General features: G+C 35.2%; 1 protein-coding gene and 1 pseudogene across 3 annotated transcripts in view; both read left to right on the forward strand.

Moving 5' to 3' along the window:
* The first annotated feature begins 1,033 nt into the window (after positions 1–1,033).
* Positions 1,034–6,318, forward strand: LOC112524885 (annotated as a pseudogene).
* Positions 6,319–7,811: 1,493 nt separating this feature from the next.
* LOC112525596 (cleavage and polyadenylation specificity factor subunit 1) overlaps positions 7,812–21,181 on the forward strand; it is a 28,469-nt gene continuing 15,099 nt past the window's right edge. Inside the window, exons 1-9 of one of the 3 annotated variants that reach the window (XM_025135783.1) lie at positions 7,812–7,869; positions 7,968–8,310; positions 9,895–10,047; positions 12,395–12,548; positions 13,700–13,832; positions 14,726–14,871; positions 16,156–16,251; positions 16,445–16,497; positions 19,779–19,910. In XM_025135783.1, coding sequence (XP_024991551.1) covers positions 7,973–8,310; positions 9,895–10,047; positions 12,395–12,548; positions 13,700–13,832; positions 14,726–14,871; positions 16,156–16,251; positions 16,445–16,497; positions 19,779–19,910 — 1,205 coding nt within the window. In that variant the 5' untranslated portion in view covers positions 7,812–7,869; positions 7,968–7,972. Of the gene's footprint in view, positions 7,870–7,953; positions 8,311–9,894; positions 10,048–12,394; positions 12,549–13,699; positions 13,833–14,550; positions 14,619–14,725; positions 14,872–16,155; positions 16,252–16,444; positions 16,498–19,778; positions 19,911–21,181 lie in introns of those variants that run through there. The other 2 variants (XM_025135782.1, XM_025135784.1) reach the window with 2 other exon arrangements.

Below are 21,181 nucleotides of genomic sequence, written 5' to 3' on the forward strand. Positions count from 1 at the left end.
TTGAGAAGCCTACATGTAAAGTTTTGACTATTAGAGAGTCAAACCGTAGGTTTAAAAGGAGTTTAGAGGAGTTTCAGATGACTTTAAAACTCTAAGTGTAAAGGTTTGACTACGAGTAGATAAGCCTATGTTTTTATAAATTTCGCCGGCATAACGGCTATAAAATGAATATTTCCAAATGAATTAAGCCTAACGTTTGCCCAACAATTGGCAACCCAACTACAAATATATCTATAAAACGTGAAAGTATGCTCTGAAACATCATAAGCATTATCAAGTATAAATTGGCACCAAATAGAACTTGCATGAGTAATCGTAAAAAAATGTGCAATTTAAAGCTTTGTGGATCAAAACATACGTATTTTTATGTGAAAGGAATTAATTTGAACATATAGAACGATGAAATAGCATATTCCTATGAGTATATTTGTATGATTTTAACAATAAGAAATAATATGATTTGCTTACCTAAGATTGACTTCATTAATATATATTTGGCTTTCTGTTACATAACTTAATTACGCATGCTTATTGTTCCTTGTTGAATATGAATCGATATTGAAATGTAAATATGACTACTTTTCTTTAACACGTGATACTAATATTATTTATGACTTTAATCTCCATTTTATTTAAATTCATAAGCATTCAAACAACAACATAATTATATATCCATCTTTCTTAATTCTTAAATCTTAACACATGATACTAATATTATTTATGACTTTAATCTCCATTTTAATTAAGTTCATAAGCATTCAAACAACAACAATTGGAAAGTAGAAAATGACAGCTCAAAATTATTTCCATGGCAAACTACTTAATAAAATGGGTAATCCCACCTTTCACTAATCCCATGGCAAACTACCTAAGTAAAGCATCTCTAAATACTTGAAATATATATACATATACATATAAAACAAACCTAAGTAACGACCGGCGGTGGTGGTCGGCGACGGGTGCAGGCGGTGGTGGTCGGCGACGGGTGCCAGCGGTGGTGGTCGGCGACGGGAAACGACGGTAATCGTCGGAAATGGAGACGGGAAACAGTCGGGTTTGGAGAGGAACGGCTACCAGACGGTGGTGGTCGGAAATGAAGCCGGGAAACAGGTGGCGACAGTGGCGGGGTGGCGACGGTGGCGACGACGCGGCGGGGTGGCGACGGTGGCGACGACGACGAGCTCTCTCGCGATCTCTCTCTCGCACTCTCTCGCTATCTCTCTCTCAAAAGAACAAGGTAGATCTGAGAAATGGAGGCTTGACCTAGTTATATTGTTTAGACATCAGCGACGGATTTCCGAGGGAAATTCCGTCGCTAAAAGTTTTTAATTTTTAAATATTTTAAATTCTTTTTTAATTAATAACTATAAATTTAATTAATAATTAATTATTAAATTATGATACTGAATAAATCCCATTAAGGCTTTTGTAAACCGAATAAATCACATTAAGTCCCAATAAAACCGAATAAAGCCCAGTAGGCCCAATAAGACCGAATAAAGCCCAATAGGCCCAATAAGACCGAATAAAGCCCATTAGGCCCAATAAAGCCTAATAAAACCGAATCGACGAGTATATATATACATCGTGTAAACATATATATATATATATATATATATAAAACACGGGACAAAAACAGAAAAATAGAAAAATCCCTCGCTGATCCCTCGCAGATCAGCGAGGGATCAGCGAGGGAAGTGACAAAATTCACATTCCCTCGCAGATCCCTCGCTGATCTGCGAGGGATCAGCGAGGGAATCTGAATTTTGTCATTTCCCTCGCTGATCTCTGATCTGCGAGGGATCAGCGAGAGAATGTGCAGAAGAAAATTCCCTCGCAAATCAGCGAGGGAAACTGATTTTTGGCCATTTCCCTCGCTGATCTGCGATGGATCAGCGAGGGAATTGTTCTATTTTCTTGATTTTCTTGAATTTTATGTGTTATATTTTTATATTTAGGTATCGTATGTATATATGCATGTGTTATAAGTATATATACCCGTTAGCCCGTGTTATATACATATGTTTACACGACGTTGTATGTGTTATATGTATATATACTCGTCGGTCAATGTTACATACACATATATACACGATGTGTACTGGTTGCTAACCACGATTGGATAGATGAATATATGCTTAAACGTATGTGTATATGTGAATGTATAGACAGTGTGTGTGTGTGTGTGTGTGTGTTATATGCAGATTCATATGGTTTTAGGCCTTAACCCATTTAACTGGGCTTTGTTCGGTTTTATTGGGCCTTAATCTATTTACCGGGCTTCATTGAGTTTATCGGGCCTTAATAAACTTTATTTAGTTTTATTTGACTTTATTTGGTTTATTGGGCCTTAATGGGTTTTATTCGGTTTTATTAGGCTTAATCAGCTTTATTAATTAATTTTTGTAATAATCTAATAAATAATTATTAATAAATAATTTATAAGTAATTAAATTAGTAGTTATAATATTAAAAAAATGGCAAAAATCATTTTCCCTCACGACGGGTATATATACTTATAACACATGCACATATCGCGGTTAGCAACCACAACACACACACACACACACACATATATATATACACACACACAAACAACACATGACATGCATACATACGATATCAACACATAAAAATATGTACATATAACACATAAAAATGAGAAAATAGGAAAAATAGAAAAATCCCTTGCTGATCCCTCGCAGATCAGCGAGGGATCAGCGAGGGAATGTGAATTTTGTCACTTCCCTCGCTGATATGCGAGGGATCAGCGAGGGATTCTGAATTTGTCATTTCCCTCGCTGATCTCTCGCTGATTTGCGAGGGATCAGCGAGGGAATTTGCAGAAAAAATTTCCCTCGCAAATCAGCGAGGGATCAGCGAGGGAATGTGAATTTTGGCAATTCCCTCGCTGATTTGCGAGGGATCGGCGAGGGAATGAGTTTTTTTGGCATTTCCCTCACTGATCCCTCGCTGATCTGCGAGGGAAACTTTCCCTCGCTGATATTCGTCACTGATACCTGGTTTTCTAGTAGTGAAGGCTGTTTGACATATGCTTAATGGTTTGATATAAAATGATTAAGTTACTCTATGTGATTTAGTGGAAGAAAAAACATGACTCTGCTAGCAAATGTTATGGATGGACAAGTTGAATGATAAAAATTACCATTTTATCCTTCATTATACTGTAATGTCCAATGAAATATAACTTTCTAACAAGTAATTTATAGATTACCTTGCAAATATTTCAGCTAACTATATTATATCATTAGGGTTGAGTTCACGTGAGATCAAAGGTTTTTTCATGACTCGTAAGACCAAATTATGTTCATTGAACAACTTTATAAGCTAATGATCTAATATGATATTGTTTACGTTTAGCTGCTCTGTTGTAAAGAAAATGTGTCTGTATATTTCCTTAAATCAGTGATGGAATTGATCAAAGAAAGCGGGCATTTTTGAACGTTATCATTTCCTTCGATCTGTAACTGCTATTCAAAAATCGGTCTAAAGTTGCACGGCGACAATTTTGTGATTATTGAGAAGTCTCGTGGCATTTTTGTGATTATGAATGTTCAGATTGTAGATTTAGTCCAAGGGATGAGAATTGGTCTTACGGATCTTATGAAAAACCTTTGGTCTCACATGATCCTAAGTCTATATCATTATCTTTCAAGTAATGATACCTTGTTTTTTTCTCTCTCTCTCTCACACACACATATATCTATACTACATATATAAGCATTTAAGACAAAGTCTTAATTACAACTCTTGAAGCCTAAAGTACTACCATTTTATGCAACAATTTCAAAAATCTCTTAATTACAAATTCTTATGCATAATGTACAAGCTTTTTATGCATCTGCTTTCCAAAGACCAAAAATTACCTATGTTGGGCCGGTTTCTTCTTTAGGTTTCTTCCTCTTCTATCTTCTACCTCTGCTATCACCCAAGACCAAAACTTTTCTTCTCTTCTGTATCATTTCTCTGCACCAGCAACATTTTGGGTTAGAAAGCAGAGGTCTTTCTTCTTCACAGACCTCGTTTGACGTAACAATTGTGTTCTGGATGTATCACCTCGATCAGAGAACCGATTTCATGTATCAAAGGGATTTGCTCTCCTCTCCTCAGGCGACTAATAAATATCAGTCACTCTCTTCACACATGCTCCCATCGCCTCCCTCTTCAAAGCGACGATTCACAATTGATTTCCCAAGATGTTCGATTCAGGCTCTCAGTACGATTCATAATTGATTTCTGAATATGGTGAGTTCTAATCTTTCCCTCTTTAATGTTCCAATTCTTACTTTAATAATGATTAGGGTTTTGTTCAAATCATGTGAGATCCAAGGATCGGTTCTTTCATCAATGTTTGTTTGAAACTTCATTTGTTTAGCTCCCTGTTTGTTTATCCTGGTAAGCTTCCAGGCAAAACACCCCATATAAAGCGTTATTATTGCTTTGATTTTGGACTAATAGATGCAGACTTTGAACCGAGGTTGGGGGATTGTGGGTTGGGTAAGGTGATGTAGGGTTTTAATGGAAGGGCATTTGGGTATAATGCTCCTGAATGTATCCCAATATTCAGGTATTTCAAAGTGTGTTTGAATTTGATATAGTGTGATTTATGGGGATTTATAGGAAAGGAACAATAGGACCATATTGGGATTAAATCTCTTTTTATGATGGAACTTTAGACTAACAATTACATAGCTACAAGTTATCCTAATGAAAAAAGCTGTTAGACTATCTAGATCAGCAGGTTGGCCCTCTAATGGAACAGGTCGCTCCAACATGTATAAGAAGAGAACCATCCAAGCATTGAACACATTTGGATCAAACAATTTCCTTGGAATTTCCAGCTGCACAACATTCCACAACATTTTTTTGTAAATAGGACTTCCTTGCACTATAAGTGTATAAATTAATCCCTACTGTTTTCGCAACTTAAAAGTTATTTAGTGACCCCATAGGATATTTCAATGCAGTAACTTACATAAATGGATGCAATATATTTTGCAGATGACCTGAATAGATGACCCTTAGCTATTTCAAAACATGTAACATAGGTGCAGCCAATTGGTCGTTTTAGCTAGCTTATGGGTGGATGAAGTATAATTTCAACTAAAATGCAACTACCTAATAAAAACCTTGAGAGTTTAAAATAGACAGGGAAAAGCATTACAAAATCTAAAATTAGTATATCTTTTGAAGAACATAACAATTATTAGACCTCCGCACCAAAGGAAGAGCCAAAGGAAGAGCCAAAGGAAGAGCAAGTCAATGTTCTTGTCTAATAAGCATTATGTATTGAGATGAGCAACTCAATGTAATCTCATTTAACACGGGGGAAAAGAATTACTTTTGGCTCATCATGTTTATATTAAATGTGATCATCAATTAAAAGAGTATGGGCTGATTTAAGTCTCTTTTAGTTTGACTGGTTCTTATCTGTTTTTTAAGTAATTGCTCTTTTTGTTGGTAATTCTCCCATTTTGATCTTCTGATTAACTGTTGAATATAGGTTCAATGAATTTGGCAATGATGGTGGATCGGCAACAAAAACCCTTGTGCCCAAGTTCAGTGTGTTCTCAAAGCATGTCACAGCACACACCGGGTTCCAAGTGCCATAATTTGAGGCAAGAATCACTGCTTAGTTCTCAATAGGATTGAACCCGTGATTATTACCACATACATCTAATTTTCATTATGGTGATATGACTTCTATAGATCAAAATTTTCGTTGCTGGAGCTATAGCCCTGAAGGGTATCAGAAGCCTCCTTTTCATCTTTGGCAGCACAATTGGTGCTTTTCTTCTGGTTAGTAACTCTTATGATTATAAGCATCGTTTTCTTCGATTGTTGGCTAAGGAGTAAACCGTTAAAGCTTTTGTTTTGTTTCAGATTCTGCACCAGCTGATTGTTACTCCCATCTTGTATGATTTCTACAACTATGACGTAGAGAAGAAAGAATTCTCTCAACTTTTTATCAAATTTACACAGGTTAGAATGACACACACCCCCTCTTTGTTTTTGGTTGATTGTTTCATATAGTCAAATAACCAAACCAAACCAAACTAGCCCCCGTACAAATGGGTATATCCTACCGAGGTGGGGCCATGGGTACTATGTACGCAAACCTGATTTCTACTATAAAAAGTAGAGCGACTATGTAGAAGTTTAGTTAAAAATGGATTTTGTGGATTTTTGTAGAATCTGGCACTGTTGGGGGGACTCATGTTTTTCATTGGCATGAAGACCTCAATGCCAAGAAGACCATTAAACAAGAAGAAGACTTCCAAATCAAAGACAGTTTGAGTGATGATGGTTTTGTTTGTACTTGATTTTCCCTTTTCCCTTTTCTATTTGTTTATTTTGTCTTTTGCTTCAACACTTGCAATGCTGCATCTTCTTCTGTAACGTTTAGGAATAATATGGATTTTTGGTCTTTCTTTTCAGTGTATACAATTAATTCATATTTTGTTTGCTCTCAAAGTTGTTAAAAAACCATTATTTACTGTTCACTATTCCTAATGTAAACCATAAGCAAACCTCTTCCGATACACATTTGTGGAGTCGTTTAAATATGTTGGATTTTAAATATATTGGATTTTAAACTACCATACAATTTTTTTCATCGATAGTCTGTAATTGGAACCATAACTCTTATTTATTCAAAATTGTATTAATATATAAAAACCAAGTGTAACCTATATCATTGTTAAATCTTATCTTATAAAACCCGTGGAACTTCAAAATCGTTAAATTCATGGCTCCCGCCGCATTGCGCGGGTACACAACTAGTATATATATATATATATATATATATATATATATATATATATAAAGGAGGCATTCCCCAAAAATGAATTACTGCAAAAAACAAATAAAATACAAAATTTAAGATACACATACCTATCAAAATTCAGAAATGTTTATAAAGAACATGCTCTAGGTAAACCCTAACAAAAACCTAAATCTAGTACCTCTCAAAATCATGCCTAACAAGAATTTAATTAAAGACATGCAAATGTAATAAATTATTGTTGTTAATCACGTAGTGTTAGCTTTCAATTTTTTATATTCCCCAATCTGTTGTTTTTTTTTGACATTGACATGTAGTGCCAAGTTATTGGAAATACTTTAAGGTTCTATGTAGTATTTATGTTTTTATTATCGATATTATTAAGATAACATGTAACTATAGAATGTGGCAACTTTATGGTCTTCATTCAATTGTTGTCATGTATTTTTATCCATTATTACCTATATAAGATCTTAAGTGATTATTACAAGACTGTCATGCTAAATACCACATACACTTATCATATTAAGTAATTGATTCTAATTAAAATGTGACCAAGAACCTCACACACAGCTCCATTGCTTCCAAAGAAGATGATGATGCCCAGTAGATATGGTTAGAATAGGAAAAACCATGACTTATCAAAAATGTTTTGAAGACATGGCAACGGCTATGATGACGACAATAACGACGGTGAGGGTGGTGATGCCGGTAAAAGTGTTTTCACGTTTGGACTTATAGAGTAGGGGTAAGATTGTCATTCTCAAGTCTTGATATGAATTGGAATGTCTATTATTAATAAATCCCAAAGAACTATCGGTTATCGAAATTGACAATTCCAATTAATTTAGATTCCTAAAATCTAAGAATACTTTCACATTTTTTAGGTACGAAAAATAGAAGTACGCCGGGTGTCTACTCCTAACCCGGAGAATACTCGCCCCGTTAGCCGGCGGGTCAAATATCCATCCGTACAGGGTTTTTACCTCCTCCTTGCAATTCTCTTCTACAGCGGCAAAATAGAATAACCATATCGTTCTTCACAGTCCAAGCGCCAGAGGGAGGTTTAAGCTCTTAAAACCCTAGTCATATCTCTGCATAATCCTCTTCGAATCCAATTCTATATTTCAAAAATCATCATATAACAGGTTATATTACACAGAGAAAATGAGCTACGCAGCTTACAAATTGATGCACCCTCCCACCGGAATCGACAACTGCGCTTCGGGATTCATCACGCATTCTCCGGCCGACTTCCCTTCTCGCATTCTGCCGGTTCAGACTGAAGACGTCGAGTCCGTATGGACCTCCACGCTGACCCCAGGTGTCGGCCCCATCCCCAACCTCATCGTGACCGCGGCTAATGTGCTTGAAGTTTATGTAGTTAGGGTTCAGGAAGATGGTAATAATACCAACAAGGATTCTTCCAGCGTAGCACAACCACAGCGTGGAGGCGTCATGGCTGGTCTCTCTGGTGCTTCACTAGAACTCGTTTGTAGTTACAGGTACCGCCTATATTTGCAAACTTGAGAAAGCTAATTTCAATTGGTGTGGTTGAAACTACAATTGTAGCTATGTATTTAACTAGATAGGTTTTTGTTAAGAGATTAGTTCAATCTACTATAACTAATTTTCTTGTTCTTGTGTGATACTCTATCCATTTCAGAAGAAAGTGGCATTTTGAACTTTGAGATCAAATGTGCTGGACTGCTAAGAGCTTTGTTTCAGAGCTATAACGAGTGCATTTACTTTATAAAATATTTATATTAGCTTGTGCGAAGTTATCTTGATCCCATGGTTACATTGATTAAATATTTGTTTCAATGTTTGTTTGTTATTGCATTTATAGTTTGTATTTTCTGCTGGGGTAGCTGTGTTGGACTAATATGCATTCTTATCTGTTTTAGTTAGACATAGACTACGATTACATTTCTGATTTTTAGTCCATAATATCTTCAAAGTTCAATAGATTTACCTTTATTGCATTGGTTATACTTACACAATTAATGGTTTAGAATAGTCCCTCACTCCCTCCAGGCATGAATCTAGTTCTTACGAACTATATTACTTGTGGATCTCGTGCAATGACATTTTGTATAAACAAGTTTTTGGCGACAAGACAATAACACATGTTAAACTTTTTCCTGGAGTTCGGAGAAGTGATCTTCCAAACTTTGAGGAAAAACTAAGCGGAGCTTGCTAAATGAACGAGGTCTAAATATTGCTAATTGAACCTCCCCCCTTGTGTACCTACATGAAATGAATGAACCTGAATTATCTCTCGAGGAATATAGTATAGCACTTGCTCCCTAATGTACCTCAAGATATCTTTCATAGTTATCGGATAGACGTATAAATATTTCTGAATTAGGATTTTTGAAAATGGTGTGTGTGTGATAGGGAAATGGAACATACCTCACTGAAGGGAGAAAAGAACAGGAAAGAAGGGAGAGAGAGAATGATGATGCTTGAAAATATCCCATCTTTTTATTGACTTAAATGGGTGAAAGTTTGAACTTGACAAGATGCCAGTTTATGACAAACAAGAATACATTCACAACTTGTCAACTCTTGTAAGAAATGTTATTTGTTACTTATTAGATTTGTACGCCCAGAAATATAAAGCACATTTTTCTTTCTTTCTTTTTATTTTTATTTTTTAAACAACGGAGATTCCATCATCATTTTTATAAACTGTTTATAATTTATAAGGATACTTAAGAATCAAATGGGAAACAAACACCCAATAGCATGACCCTTGGAGGAGTGGACATAATTATATTAGTAATGAATAGACAAAAACCCTCAAAGTTATGTGCGGTTGGAATATTGTAACTCCAGAATTATATAAGTAAACCTAATCTAAGTAAAATCCTAAGGCATGCATTGTCATAGTTTATAAACTAGGACCAAGCTAAAAAGTTACAGGGTAGGCTCAATTAAAAGCTTCAACTTGCAAATGAACAATTAGAAACTGTAAGATGAAACAATAGTCATGATATTTGCTGGATGATAACTAGAAAGATGCTCCATGTTGGGCAAAAATTGGAAGGTTTTATGCTTCTTATGAAATTATATCTGTATTACAGGTTGCATGGTAATGTGGAATCAGTGGGTGTGCTGTCTTCTGGAGCAGATGAGCGGACAGGTGGTAGAAGAAGAGATTCTATCATCTTAACTTTTCAAGATGCAAAAATCTCAGTTCTAGAATTTGATGATTCAGTGTATGGACTTCGTACAAGGTGAGCAAAATCTATTTAGTCCCAAGACAACTGGACTTGTTTATTTTCATACCTTTTCATCCTTATCTATCATGCTTGGACAATGCAGTTCTAGAGTATGATCACCAAACATACCTGTCAATACTTGAATATTCAAATAATTGTATCCATTTGAACTTTTGATGTATAATGTGTTAGCTTCTTTTTAATGATTACCCTATTTGAATAGGATTACACTTCCTGCCAGGCATACGCATAAAGCATCTTTTTAGGTTTCATGATAGATCTATATGTCTCATAATCATCTCTCACCTGACTAAGCATCTTAGTGCTCGTCTATCCAAGGTTTGAAAACAGCGGAATCGGGCCTCGAGGCGTTTCCCTCAATGAATCGAGGCGTAAGCCCCGAGGCGGAAATATATATACCAATGTATATATACACTACACAATATATTTATACCAATCTGCATTCCACTACTTATACACAAAAAGTATATGCAATAAATATAATGTCATACTAAATTTCTAAAAGAATTTACAACACTTTTTCCAATCACGATATATATATATATATATATATATATATATATATAGTAGCAAAGAAATAAAATATTGATCTATTAATATATATGTGTGTGTGTGTATATATTTTAGTATGCTCACAGCTCATAAGAAAAAAATATTAAAATATCAATAAAGTTGGAGTACAAGTGTGACAGTGATAGTGACACAGTAGAGACTAAATATAAAAGAAGTGTATCTAGTATATACATATACATATACATAATACTCTGGTGAACCGGAGAAGAATCGAAGAAGAGAACTCGAAGAAAACTGGAACTCACGAAGGATAAAAGACAAGTAGGAGATAGTGCTTAGGAGAACCAGAGAAGCACAAGGTCTTCAAAAAAGAAATAGAGAAGATTTCATTCATTTTTTAGTAACATGTAATGGATAAACATAATGGGACTTGTGGTTGATGTAGTGGCTAAATTGTGTTCAGGTAATGGAAAATTTTTCCTGCAACAAGATTCTATAAGCTTGCAATTATATAACTGCGATCTTCTAACCAAGTTTCTTATCTCCTAGTTACTCTTTGGGTGAATCTCCATGAATTGAATCTATTGATTAGGCAGAGTAGACGACATGAATCCTTTCTCACCTTTCAAAACTTTTCAACTAAAGAATTCTTCCATGCTATGTTCTACAGTCTACTGTGTTCTTCTGAACGATTGAACATTAGCAGTTAACAGTCACACTCTGCTCTATTGTCCAGGTTATTTGATTACTATATCATGGTTACGATTGATTTTATACTTCTTGTTGTAGATTCACTAGATATTCTTTCTAAAATTGATTACTCTTTTCTGGAACATACTCATATCTAAGATGCCTAACACCTCGTCTGTATTAGAAAGCAAAATTGTCTAGTACTGGTGTATAGCACTTCTTTCCATTCCAGACTATACATTAATGTTGGTCATACACGACTCTTAAATGCGCTACTGAGCCTCATCTAGTTTTATATTGTCTATTTCTAACTTGATCCATCATGTGGTAAATGGGTGCTTATTCATTCGTTGCTTTTGAGTGTACTCGTCTACTTTTATGTCGCTGTCTTCTGCCAAAGTTGCTTTAAACATCTTAAGCTGCATGCACACCCATAATATGATGTGGATTCCAAAGCTTTTTTGCATATAACTATTTGAACATTTACTTAGGTTAGCAAATCTTGTGTATCGTAAAAAACTGTTTTGTATATTAAATTTTGCGAATAACTATATGAAAGATACAAGCATACAGCTGATCTCATATGCAGTTATCTAGGTTTTGAATCTGACCATATCTTTATACTCACGTTCTTGACCATTATATCTTTTGTTATTTTTGGCAAATTGTTTAAGGGATGTTTTGGATTTAGGATATATTTGGAATTACATGGAGGCCCCTGTGTTCTTTCTATATGGATTTACATGAATATTCTCCATCCAGAGAAGTGTTAGATTAAAATTGTTTATAAATGGTGATGTTTCATGCTTAGGTCTGTTTTCAACAACTCTCCCAGAATTTCACTCTGTGCTTCATTGTCTAGTGCCATAATAAGTTGAATATCATATTATCATTGGCGGTGATAGAACCAGGCCTGTTGCATCATAATCATTACCTTTATATGACCGACACCTGATCTATGTTATACAGCATATCGTGTTTTTTGAAATCTATATCTGTTTATCTAGATTCAAACACATACTGCTGTCTATATACTGGTTGATTTCAAAGCAGAATGCTACACCAGTAACTCTGATAGCCTTCTCTATTTGAATCTCTTTCACTCTGTCCTATGGATGATGATTTTTCTTCTTTTCAGTTCAATGCACTGCTTTGAGGGTCCACAGTGGCTTCATTTGAAAAAAGGCAGAGAATGTTTTGCCAGAGGGCCGTTAATCAAAGTTGATCCTCTGGGCAGGTGTGCTGGGGTACTTGTGTATGGCCTACAAATGATAATACTCAAAGCTGCTGAGGTCTTGTCTACTAGATTATATTTATCTTTGTTATTTCCATGCCATCTTATTGTTATATTGTAGTTTGATAACATGCATTCCACTTACATGTTACTTCAATATCATATATTTTGCTTTGCAAATTGGAAATTTGATCTTCTTTATCATGTTTTCTGTAACACAAGGAATCTAAAATGGTAACATCTGTCCATTTCCATCTTCCAACTGTGAACTTGACTGTAAAAGTGATTTATGGAAATCAAAGTGCGCACAAGCTTAGGTTTAGCATCTCTATTTCAACTGCCTTGGTATTGATTTAAGATATGTACAATGTTCTCCTTGGAAGAAGTATCCGAAATATATTTAAAAGTTATTATGACAAATTGACTAGGGATCTCTATAACTGTAAATTCGAAAATCTTGATACCACGATTCAAACTACAGGTGCATTAAATACCTAGAAGGATTTAATTGTCCACATAACAGAACCCTACCCCTCTTACTTTTTGTATACCATGTGTAATTTGCTTTTGCTGGTTCTTTTTCTAAATATTTTAAAAACTTATTCAAGGCTTCAACCAACTTTTTGTTGACTTTACAAATAGATTGCTTAAGACTATTTTTAACAACTGGAGATTATTAATTTTTTTTTTTTAGAATCTTCATAATGGTTGAACATGTTACATAAGTGCTACTTCTCTGATACTTCTAACTTAGTGTTGTTTCATGTTCGATTAGTACCATTGTTTTCATCATTTCATGATGTGTTGGATTCATATATCATAATCAAATTGGTTGAGACATTCTGCAAAAGGGTATGATGCCACACTTTGGAGCGCCCCTGCCTTGTCCCACGGCCATCATGGAAGGTTAATCGCGTCCCTGGGACTGGTGGTGGGTGCCTTGAGTTGAACCCCAGCTCTCTGGCTCATTTTGCAAGGATGTCTGCCTTCTTACCTGCTAGGTTAAAGCCGTGGATACAATTGGTTGAGACATTATTGTATCAGATCGTAATGTCAAGATTCTCATCAACTTTGTTTCCTTGTCCCTGTGAGGGCAACCTAGTGGAACTGAAATGAGAAGTTGAGAACGGTTATATGTTTCAAGTTTTCTACATATATGGTCATTGCAAATTGTTAAATTGCTTTCTGTTTTGTTGTTTTGGATGTTAGGCTGGTGGTTTGGCTGGCGATGATGGTGCTTCTAGTACAGGGGGATCAGTTTCTGCACGCATTCAATCATCATACATGATAAGTTTACGAGATTTGGATGTCAAGCATGTCAAGGATTTTATTTTCGTTCACGGTGAGAAGCTCGCTTTCAAAGGCATATTTAAATATTTTCATTACATATCGATATTTCTGATCATGAAGATGAAATTCATAACCTTATGCAGTTAAGTGAAGCTGATAAAAAATAACCATGAGTTTGTTGTTTTTTCTGCAGTGACTCTGTTCATTAATTCCTTATGTTGACTAATAAACAGAATCATAACTGACTTAAAATTGTTGAAGCTGCTGTTTCTTTTTCTTTTCTCTGCTATAAAAATGCGTAATGTGATATAACGTTCTTAGAACTGGTCCAAGTTTTGATCAATCTGTTGCAAATTAAACCATCCTGTTTTAATATCTAGTGGGTCTGAAGAAACTGCTTTGAATATTTAGGAGGTTCCTATGGAATGACTTTGAACCAGAATCAGAACCTGGATAGAAAATTCAGACGATTTCAAACAACGACCCTAGACTTACTGGAAACTGAAGACGTCACGCTCCAAAAGGACCTGAATTAGTGACAGGCTGCTTGTTATCCTATTTATTCATTTACTTCCAGGAATCAGTGTTTTATTTTTCTGCTTAAAGTATGACCACTTAATCAAACAAAGACTTTGTCTAGTAGGATTATAAATGCAACATGTGACTGATAGATTGTTGTTTATATACATGTGATCGTGAGCATGGAAGCCTTAGAAGATCTCTAATGTACTGCAGGAGATTCATTCTTCTCGATTTAGTGGATATTACGAGGCAAATTTTTTGGGACAGATCATGCTTAAATACTGGTCCTGCCAAATGAGTTCTTTAATTAATTTTGGTCGGGTGATGTTCTTTAAAGAGTGTGCTTGCATTAACGATCGATTTTTATGGAGTTCTTTTGTTGTTTCTTACTCAGTTATGAGTTTAATAACATTCAATTTACAGGTTACATTGAACCGGTGTTGGTCATCCTTCATGAGAAAGAACTCACTTGGGCTGGGCGTCTCCCTTATAAGCATCATACTTGTCTAATTTCTGCACTTAGCATCAGCACCACTTTGAAGCAGCATCCACTCATATGGTCTGCCTCTGTAAGTTCTGATCCCACCTGTGCCTGAATCAGTTACTTCTGCCAAGTTCATGTGTATTCATTGCTGCACTGAGCTCTCTTATATTTCTACTAAATAGATTTGTTGATTCTGGAATAAAAGAGTGCTATCTATGATTGTGATTCTAAGATTTTAGCTGTTTAATATATGCATCTAACGGTTGCAAGTTCAATATCCACGAATGTGTAGCAGCTGCTACCCTGTTCATTTGGCATTCTTCAAAAAATTAAAATAAGATGTCTTGAAAGTAGTTTGAGCATCTAAGCTTGTTATCATTTTCTGTTGTAGGTAGCTATAACTATTGTTGAAGCAGGAAAAATGATTTATAAGTGGATATTGAATCCTGAATTAAATGCCAAACAAATAATTTTTCAGAACCTGAATGAACAAGGTTAATCATCAGTTCAGCTTTCATTCCTAGTACGCTGTATGCGTAGCCTTTTAGTGATTTTTCTGGATAAGTTACCTTTGTGTTTTTACAAGTACTAGCATCAATTTCTAGGATGGAACCCGGTTTAGTTCTTGGTTTTACATGAGCAACCATTACATTGTTGTAAATTTTTAATTATCAAAATCTTTCTACAATCTGAAATTAGAAATCTATTTTTTTCTTGAAGTCTCTGAGTTGGGGCAAAAGTGTTGTAATTGTCATTTTAGTCGAGAGGAAACTTGCTTTTAGATCAGAAATACGAGTCGTTTGCGATGCTGGTAGATATGATGGGATGCTAGGATGTATCTGTAAAATTTAGAACAAGATATGTGGTTTTATTTATTCGCACACAATCATCCCTTGTGTTTTATAATTGTTCTCGAGTCCTTAATGTACATTGGTCAAGCTTTGTAGTTTGTTCAATAATTTGAATGGCAGCATCCATAGCATCAAAAACACAATGAAGCACCAATGTCGTTTGACTCTGTTTCTGTTTGCAACACATACAGACAAAGGGTGCCTAGGAATCTAGGACTTGTTTGATTATCTGTTTGTCATGTTACTGGTATTTATCCATGGATCAGCTGGAATGGACATTTTTGAAAACATTTTTTCTGCTTTTATCGATAAAAAAACTCTTAAATATAACACCTTCAATTTTATTGGCACGTTGAACATGTTGTTTATCTATTGGAAAGTTTAGATTGGTTGTGATTACTGTTTGAGTATAACATCCTAGGTTTACATGTTTTTCATATCAGCTGTGGATTTCTATATGCAGGGACTGCAGATATTGCTTATATTTCTATTGAATTTTATATGTTCTAATGTATCAGAATCTTCCACATGATGCCTATAAGCTTCTTGCTGTGCCCTCTCCAATTGGTGGAGTCCTTGTTGTTTGTGCAAATACCATTCATTATCATAGCCAGGTATCTCTCTTTCTATCGCAATGTTAATCCTTCCCTCCTTTTTCCCAAGGAACAGAAAAAGCATTGAAAAAGATGAGGCAGAGTACCTTATTAATGATATCCCCTAATATCTATGCTGGACGCCAGCACTTACCTATTGTAGTAATTGAATCTTCTATGACATGCTTTTAAACTAGTAACTGCTCTTGTTCAGTCAGCATCGTGCATATTGGCTTTGAACAATTATGCTCTTCCAGTGGATAGCAGGTCAGTTCTGATTTTACTTTCACTTGCTTTTGGTCTTTACTCATTTTTTTGCTTTGCCATGTCTTCTACTTTTTATTTCTGGTACTAGGTAGAATTCCAGCTTGCAACTAATTTTTCGTGGTCAAATGTTGAAAAGAATAATCTGTTAAAATATTCAGTTTGACCAGTTACTTTAATAGAATTCTCTTTATCTAGTCCCTGATGGGCTGAACTTGAATGACATTCAACTGCGATTAATGTATATGTATTTAGTATCTTTAGACTTCAATGCAAGGCTTACTGTTTCACCTTTTTTTTCTTTCATGCATCTGATACTTTGCGACATTTAACATTCCTTTATCTTATTTTCCATGTTTTACTGTTTAATCTCCCTATTTTTATCTGGCTGCGGCGGTGCATGGGTAAAGCTACTCTATTTACTCGGCTCAACACCAGAACACCTTTCATAATATAAACTTCCATATTATTTAAAACCTGGTATGTATGCTTTATATCGGAGCTTGATTAACATGCTTGCTAAAGTTGTGCATTTCAATCAAACAATTTTGCTGAAATCATATCCCAAGCCCTCTAAGGTACACATCTTTGGTGTTGGGAGTGAGGGTTGGATTTGTAGTCTATCCTCCGAAGAGTGCTTAATAAGGCTTTGATTTTTTTTAATGTATTAGTGGAGCCTTCTTGCCTGCCAATCTCAGTACTTAATTATGTCATATTTACATTAATCATTACACCTTACTGAAACTTGATGCATTCTGGAATTCTCATAGCATGTATGTGATGGGGGCTAGTGTTAGTGCTCCTCCCACTCTTTTACTTGCTTTTCATTGAGTAGGTTAGGGCATTCATCGCTCCTTGATTCAGATGCATTCCTACGTTTACATGTCCTCAAAATGCCTCTACACTTTGATTGGTGTTTTTACTGCTTGTCAGTTTCCATGGTTGTTCTCTTTTCTTCTTTATGTGTATACAGTTTTTTATTACACATTTTTTTGGAGTTGGCCTGATGCATGATCTTACTTGTCTATTTTATTACGTGAGCAAGATTCATGATGATTTGCATGTAATATCAATCCATGGTTAGGAGTACAAACCTTGAAGTCAAAGGTCATAATCACATCCTATAATGTTTTAATAAAAAGGCTACAATGAGTAAATTAATATGTTACTCTTGTTCTATTATAAGTTGCATTTGCATCTTTTATGTATTTACCAGTTACCACCATGCATGGGGGGCTTGTGTTCTCCTGGAAAGTAATGAGATCCGTCGGAACTCACTGATTGCCTAGTCCCTTTTGTCATCACTACTCGTTGTATCTAAGATGATCTATAGGTTCAAGCCTCATACTGATGGAGCTTTGCATGTCATGTCTGCTCAGGCCTGTTCCTGAGATGTAAAAGGGGTTCCTCGATAAGTATGAATATGAATTTTTTTAATATATTGTTGTTATCATCAGAAATAACTTTAATAATTCATATAAAACCTTTTTTCCAAGTATTCCTAGATGCAAAACCAATCAATAGTTATTTCTAAATTAATATTATCTGTCATAACATTTTTACATAGCATCGATTCTGTTCCACAGTCAAAAACATTATATGATATATCTTTAGTATATAGATTGACATCATTTGGGGTCACAATGTTGACTATTCGGAATAGATCTATGTAAATCAATAATAAATCAGTTAGCTTTCGATGCCACCTCATGTAAATGTTTTTCATCACAATTTTAAGCCGCTATGCAGTGTTCTCCAATTTGGGAAGGAAAGAAAAGAGAAGAATGGGTAAGGAAAGAGAAGAAAAGAAATAAAGGAATTTTTTATTTGTATTACTGAGAGTGAAGAGAGAGGAAGGAAATGGAAGGAAAGAAAATAAATTTCTTGTTCTTGAGCAGGAGAGAAAGGAAAGAAAAGATGTCAAATTTACAAATATACCCTCATTTATTTTATAGCGGATTGTGATTGATGGGTAGATAACTTCTTTCTTTCTCTTTCCTCCACATTTGGGAGGAAAATGAACATTATTTTCCTTCCTTTTCTTTTCCTTCCCCTCCTTAAAAAACTCTAGAACAATTTTTTTTCTCTCCCTACTTTCCTTCCCTTTCCCTTCCTTTCCTTCCTAAATAAGACTCGAGAACACAACGTTAGGGTTAGAACAATCTTTTTCGAAATCATCAATCTTAGAATCAAAAGCCCATGTTGGTTAAATCTTGAGATCTTATTATTGTTTTAGAGATAATAGAGTACTTAAGATTCATGCATTCAGTATTGGGCAATAAAGAGTCAATAATGAATGAAAAAACAAGGGTAGTTTGAAATCCTAAATATAAGTTAGATCGTCTCATATGGTTGGTAATTTTTTTCAAAAGGAAGGGGTTTTCTTGGTTAATAACAAGAAATCTATAAAAATAGAATTCATGCAGATGGAATAATCAAGAGTCGGGAGATGAATGATGGAGAATATATCAAGGTTTTAAAGGCAAATAGTTATAGACTTTGGTACTAGATAAAAAACTTGGAGAAAGAATAAGCAATACTATAAAATGAAAGATCAATGAACTTTTTACAAATTTTCTTCTCCAATGTAATTAATTAATACATGTCTGGCCCCTTGATAGTTAATATAATACTTAATTCTTTTTGGGTCCTATTAGATACTAAAAGAAATTCTCTCTTTTATTTACTAATTTTTTTGGATTACTACTATATACTAAAAAATTTGGGCCCTATTTCTTATGGGCCCTGGACGTGCGCTCTTCCCGCCCTCCCCCAGGACGGCTCGGTGTCTGCTGGTTGCTTCCTGTGAACATTTCTAGAATTTATCTGGTCAGAGTATTTGCTACCGTTGACTATGTCCAGTAAGCATCTGAAGCTCAAACCATCCTGCTGGAATTAGTTTCATACAAGTTGATTTTTTGGTGGTTTTTTGTTGTATTAGGTCATGACTCCATCAGGTATTTCACCTCATGCAAGATCGGATCATTGACATAGGGGGTATTTTGATCTTTGAGGGGGTGGGGGGTTACATGGTGGACTGCTAGTCAACTGCTAATGAAGACACATGCAAAAATGAGAATGATTATCCTGATACAATTAATAAGCTGTATGAATTTGATATATCTGCTTCTTGTAATGCTCTCTAACTTGTTACATCAGTGTTTGCTGTGAATTTAGATCCATGTAGCTACATAGTATGTTGCTCTTTTTTTGGATAAAAGTATCTTGCTCTTGCACACAAAGTAAAGTGCTTTCTGACGTGTAGCCGTACATTGATTTATCAGTCAGGAGATGTCAAGATCGAGTTTTAGCGTGGAGCTTGATGCTGCGAATGCAACTTGGTTATCAAATGATGTTGCCATGCTGTCAACAAAATCTGGAGAACTACTTCTGTTGACACTTGTTCACGATGGGCGGTGGGTAACTTTCAGAGTATTATTATGATCTTCCCTAACTTATAACAAATAGCTGCTGTTACTCTTACTACCTTTTCCAGTTGATTAACATGGGTTTGATGATTGTCTCTCTATTACTCTGTTTTAGCAAATGACACGAAATTCCAAATTAATTTTATACTTTATATTGGAGTTTTTTTTGTCAAGGACATTTATTATAGTCTAGGACTCTAGGTTCCACTGTTCTATATTCTTCCATGAATGTGTGAATGTAGAAGGCCACAAAAGAAAATGCCAGAGGCTCGTTGCTTTAGTCTGTCTTTTTTAGTTCAAATCCATTGTGTCCTTGTTGCTACTTTTTAGTTGGGTTCTTAAGGGTTTAGTGAAGTCAATTAAGGGATTATGTGCTAGGTCGCTGGTTTTGATTTACAATAGCGGTGTGAAAACTCTCTATTCATCTCTCACCTCTTTTGTTCAATATCGTGCATGTCTTCTACTCTTTTTGTGTCTTCTGATCTTCACTCGACATCTGCAACATTATCTTCGAGCATCGTCTGTTCGCCATCTTCTTTGTTCACGCGCTCTTCTGTTTGTATTCCAGCTTCAACTTCTACTTTTCACGCGACTTCCTCTGCACAGTGTGCAAGGACACACATTTCTCCTCTTATATATAACGTAATATCAAACATAATAGTTGGGAAGCTGCATTTATATTAAAATTATATAATTTTATTCAATATATATAATATGTTACTTGTATATGTATATAGCGGGAGGATCAAACGAGAACAGGGTCAAAATAAGGAACTAAATGACCAAATTACATGTGATTTTGCACTGAAATCACATGCAGTTACAGAACATGGTCAATGCAAGGGTGTGTGGGCGGCTTCGCTCGCACGAAATCTATGTGATCTTACACATGATTTTATTGTAAAATCACATGTGATTCGGCTGTTCTCATGTTTTTTATTTGGTCATTGTTCTTGATTGAACCTGACTCTGTGTATTTGTGTATATATAATTTTAATTATTATATGAATCTTTTTGGACCGCTATACCAACGCTTTTTGCCATCGCGATAACTGCTATTTCAAATCACAGTCCTGTCCACTATTTCTGATTTTGACTGCTGTAACATCATAGCTCTCACATTTCCTAATCATCTCATAGATTCATGTGTTACAAATCTGCACTGCTGATTCTTTAAGCTACAATTTTTGGAGGAACAGAAGAATTGGAATGACTTATAATGCAGAGGAACAAATATAAGAAATTCATGCATGAGAGAT

This window comes from Cynara cardunculus, assembly GCF_001531365.2.
Source record: "Cynara cardunculus var. scolymus isolate 2C chromosome LG 13, CcrdV1, whole genome shotgun sequence".
Lineage (NCBI taxonomy): Eukaryota > Viridiplantae > Streptophyta > Magnoliopsida > Asterales > Asteraceae > Cynara > Cynara cardunculus.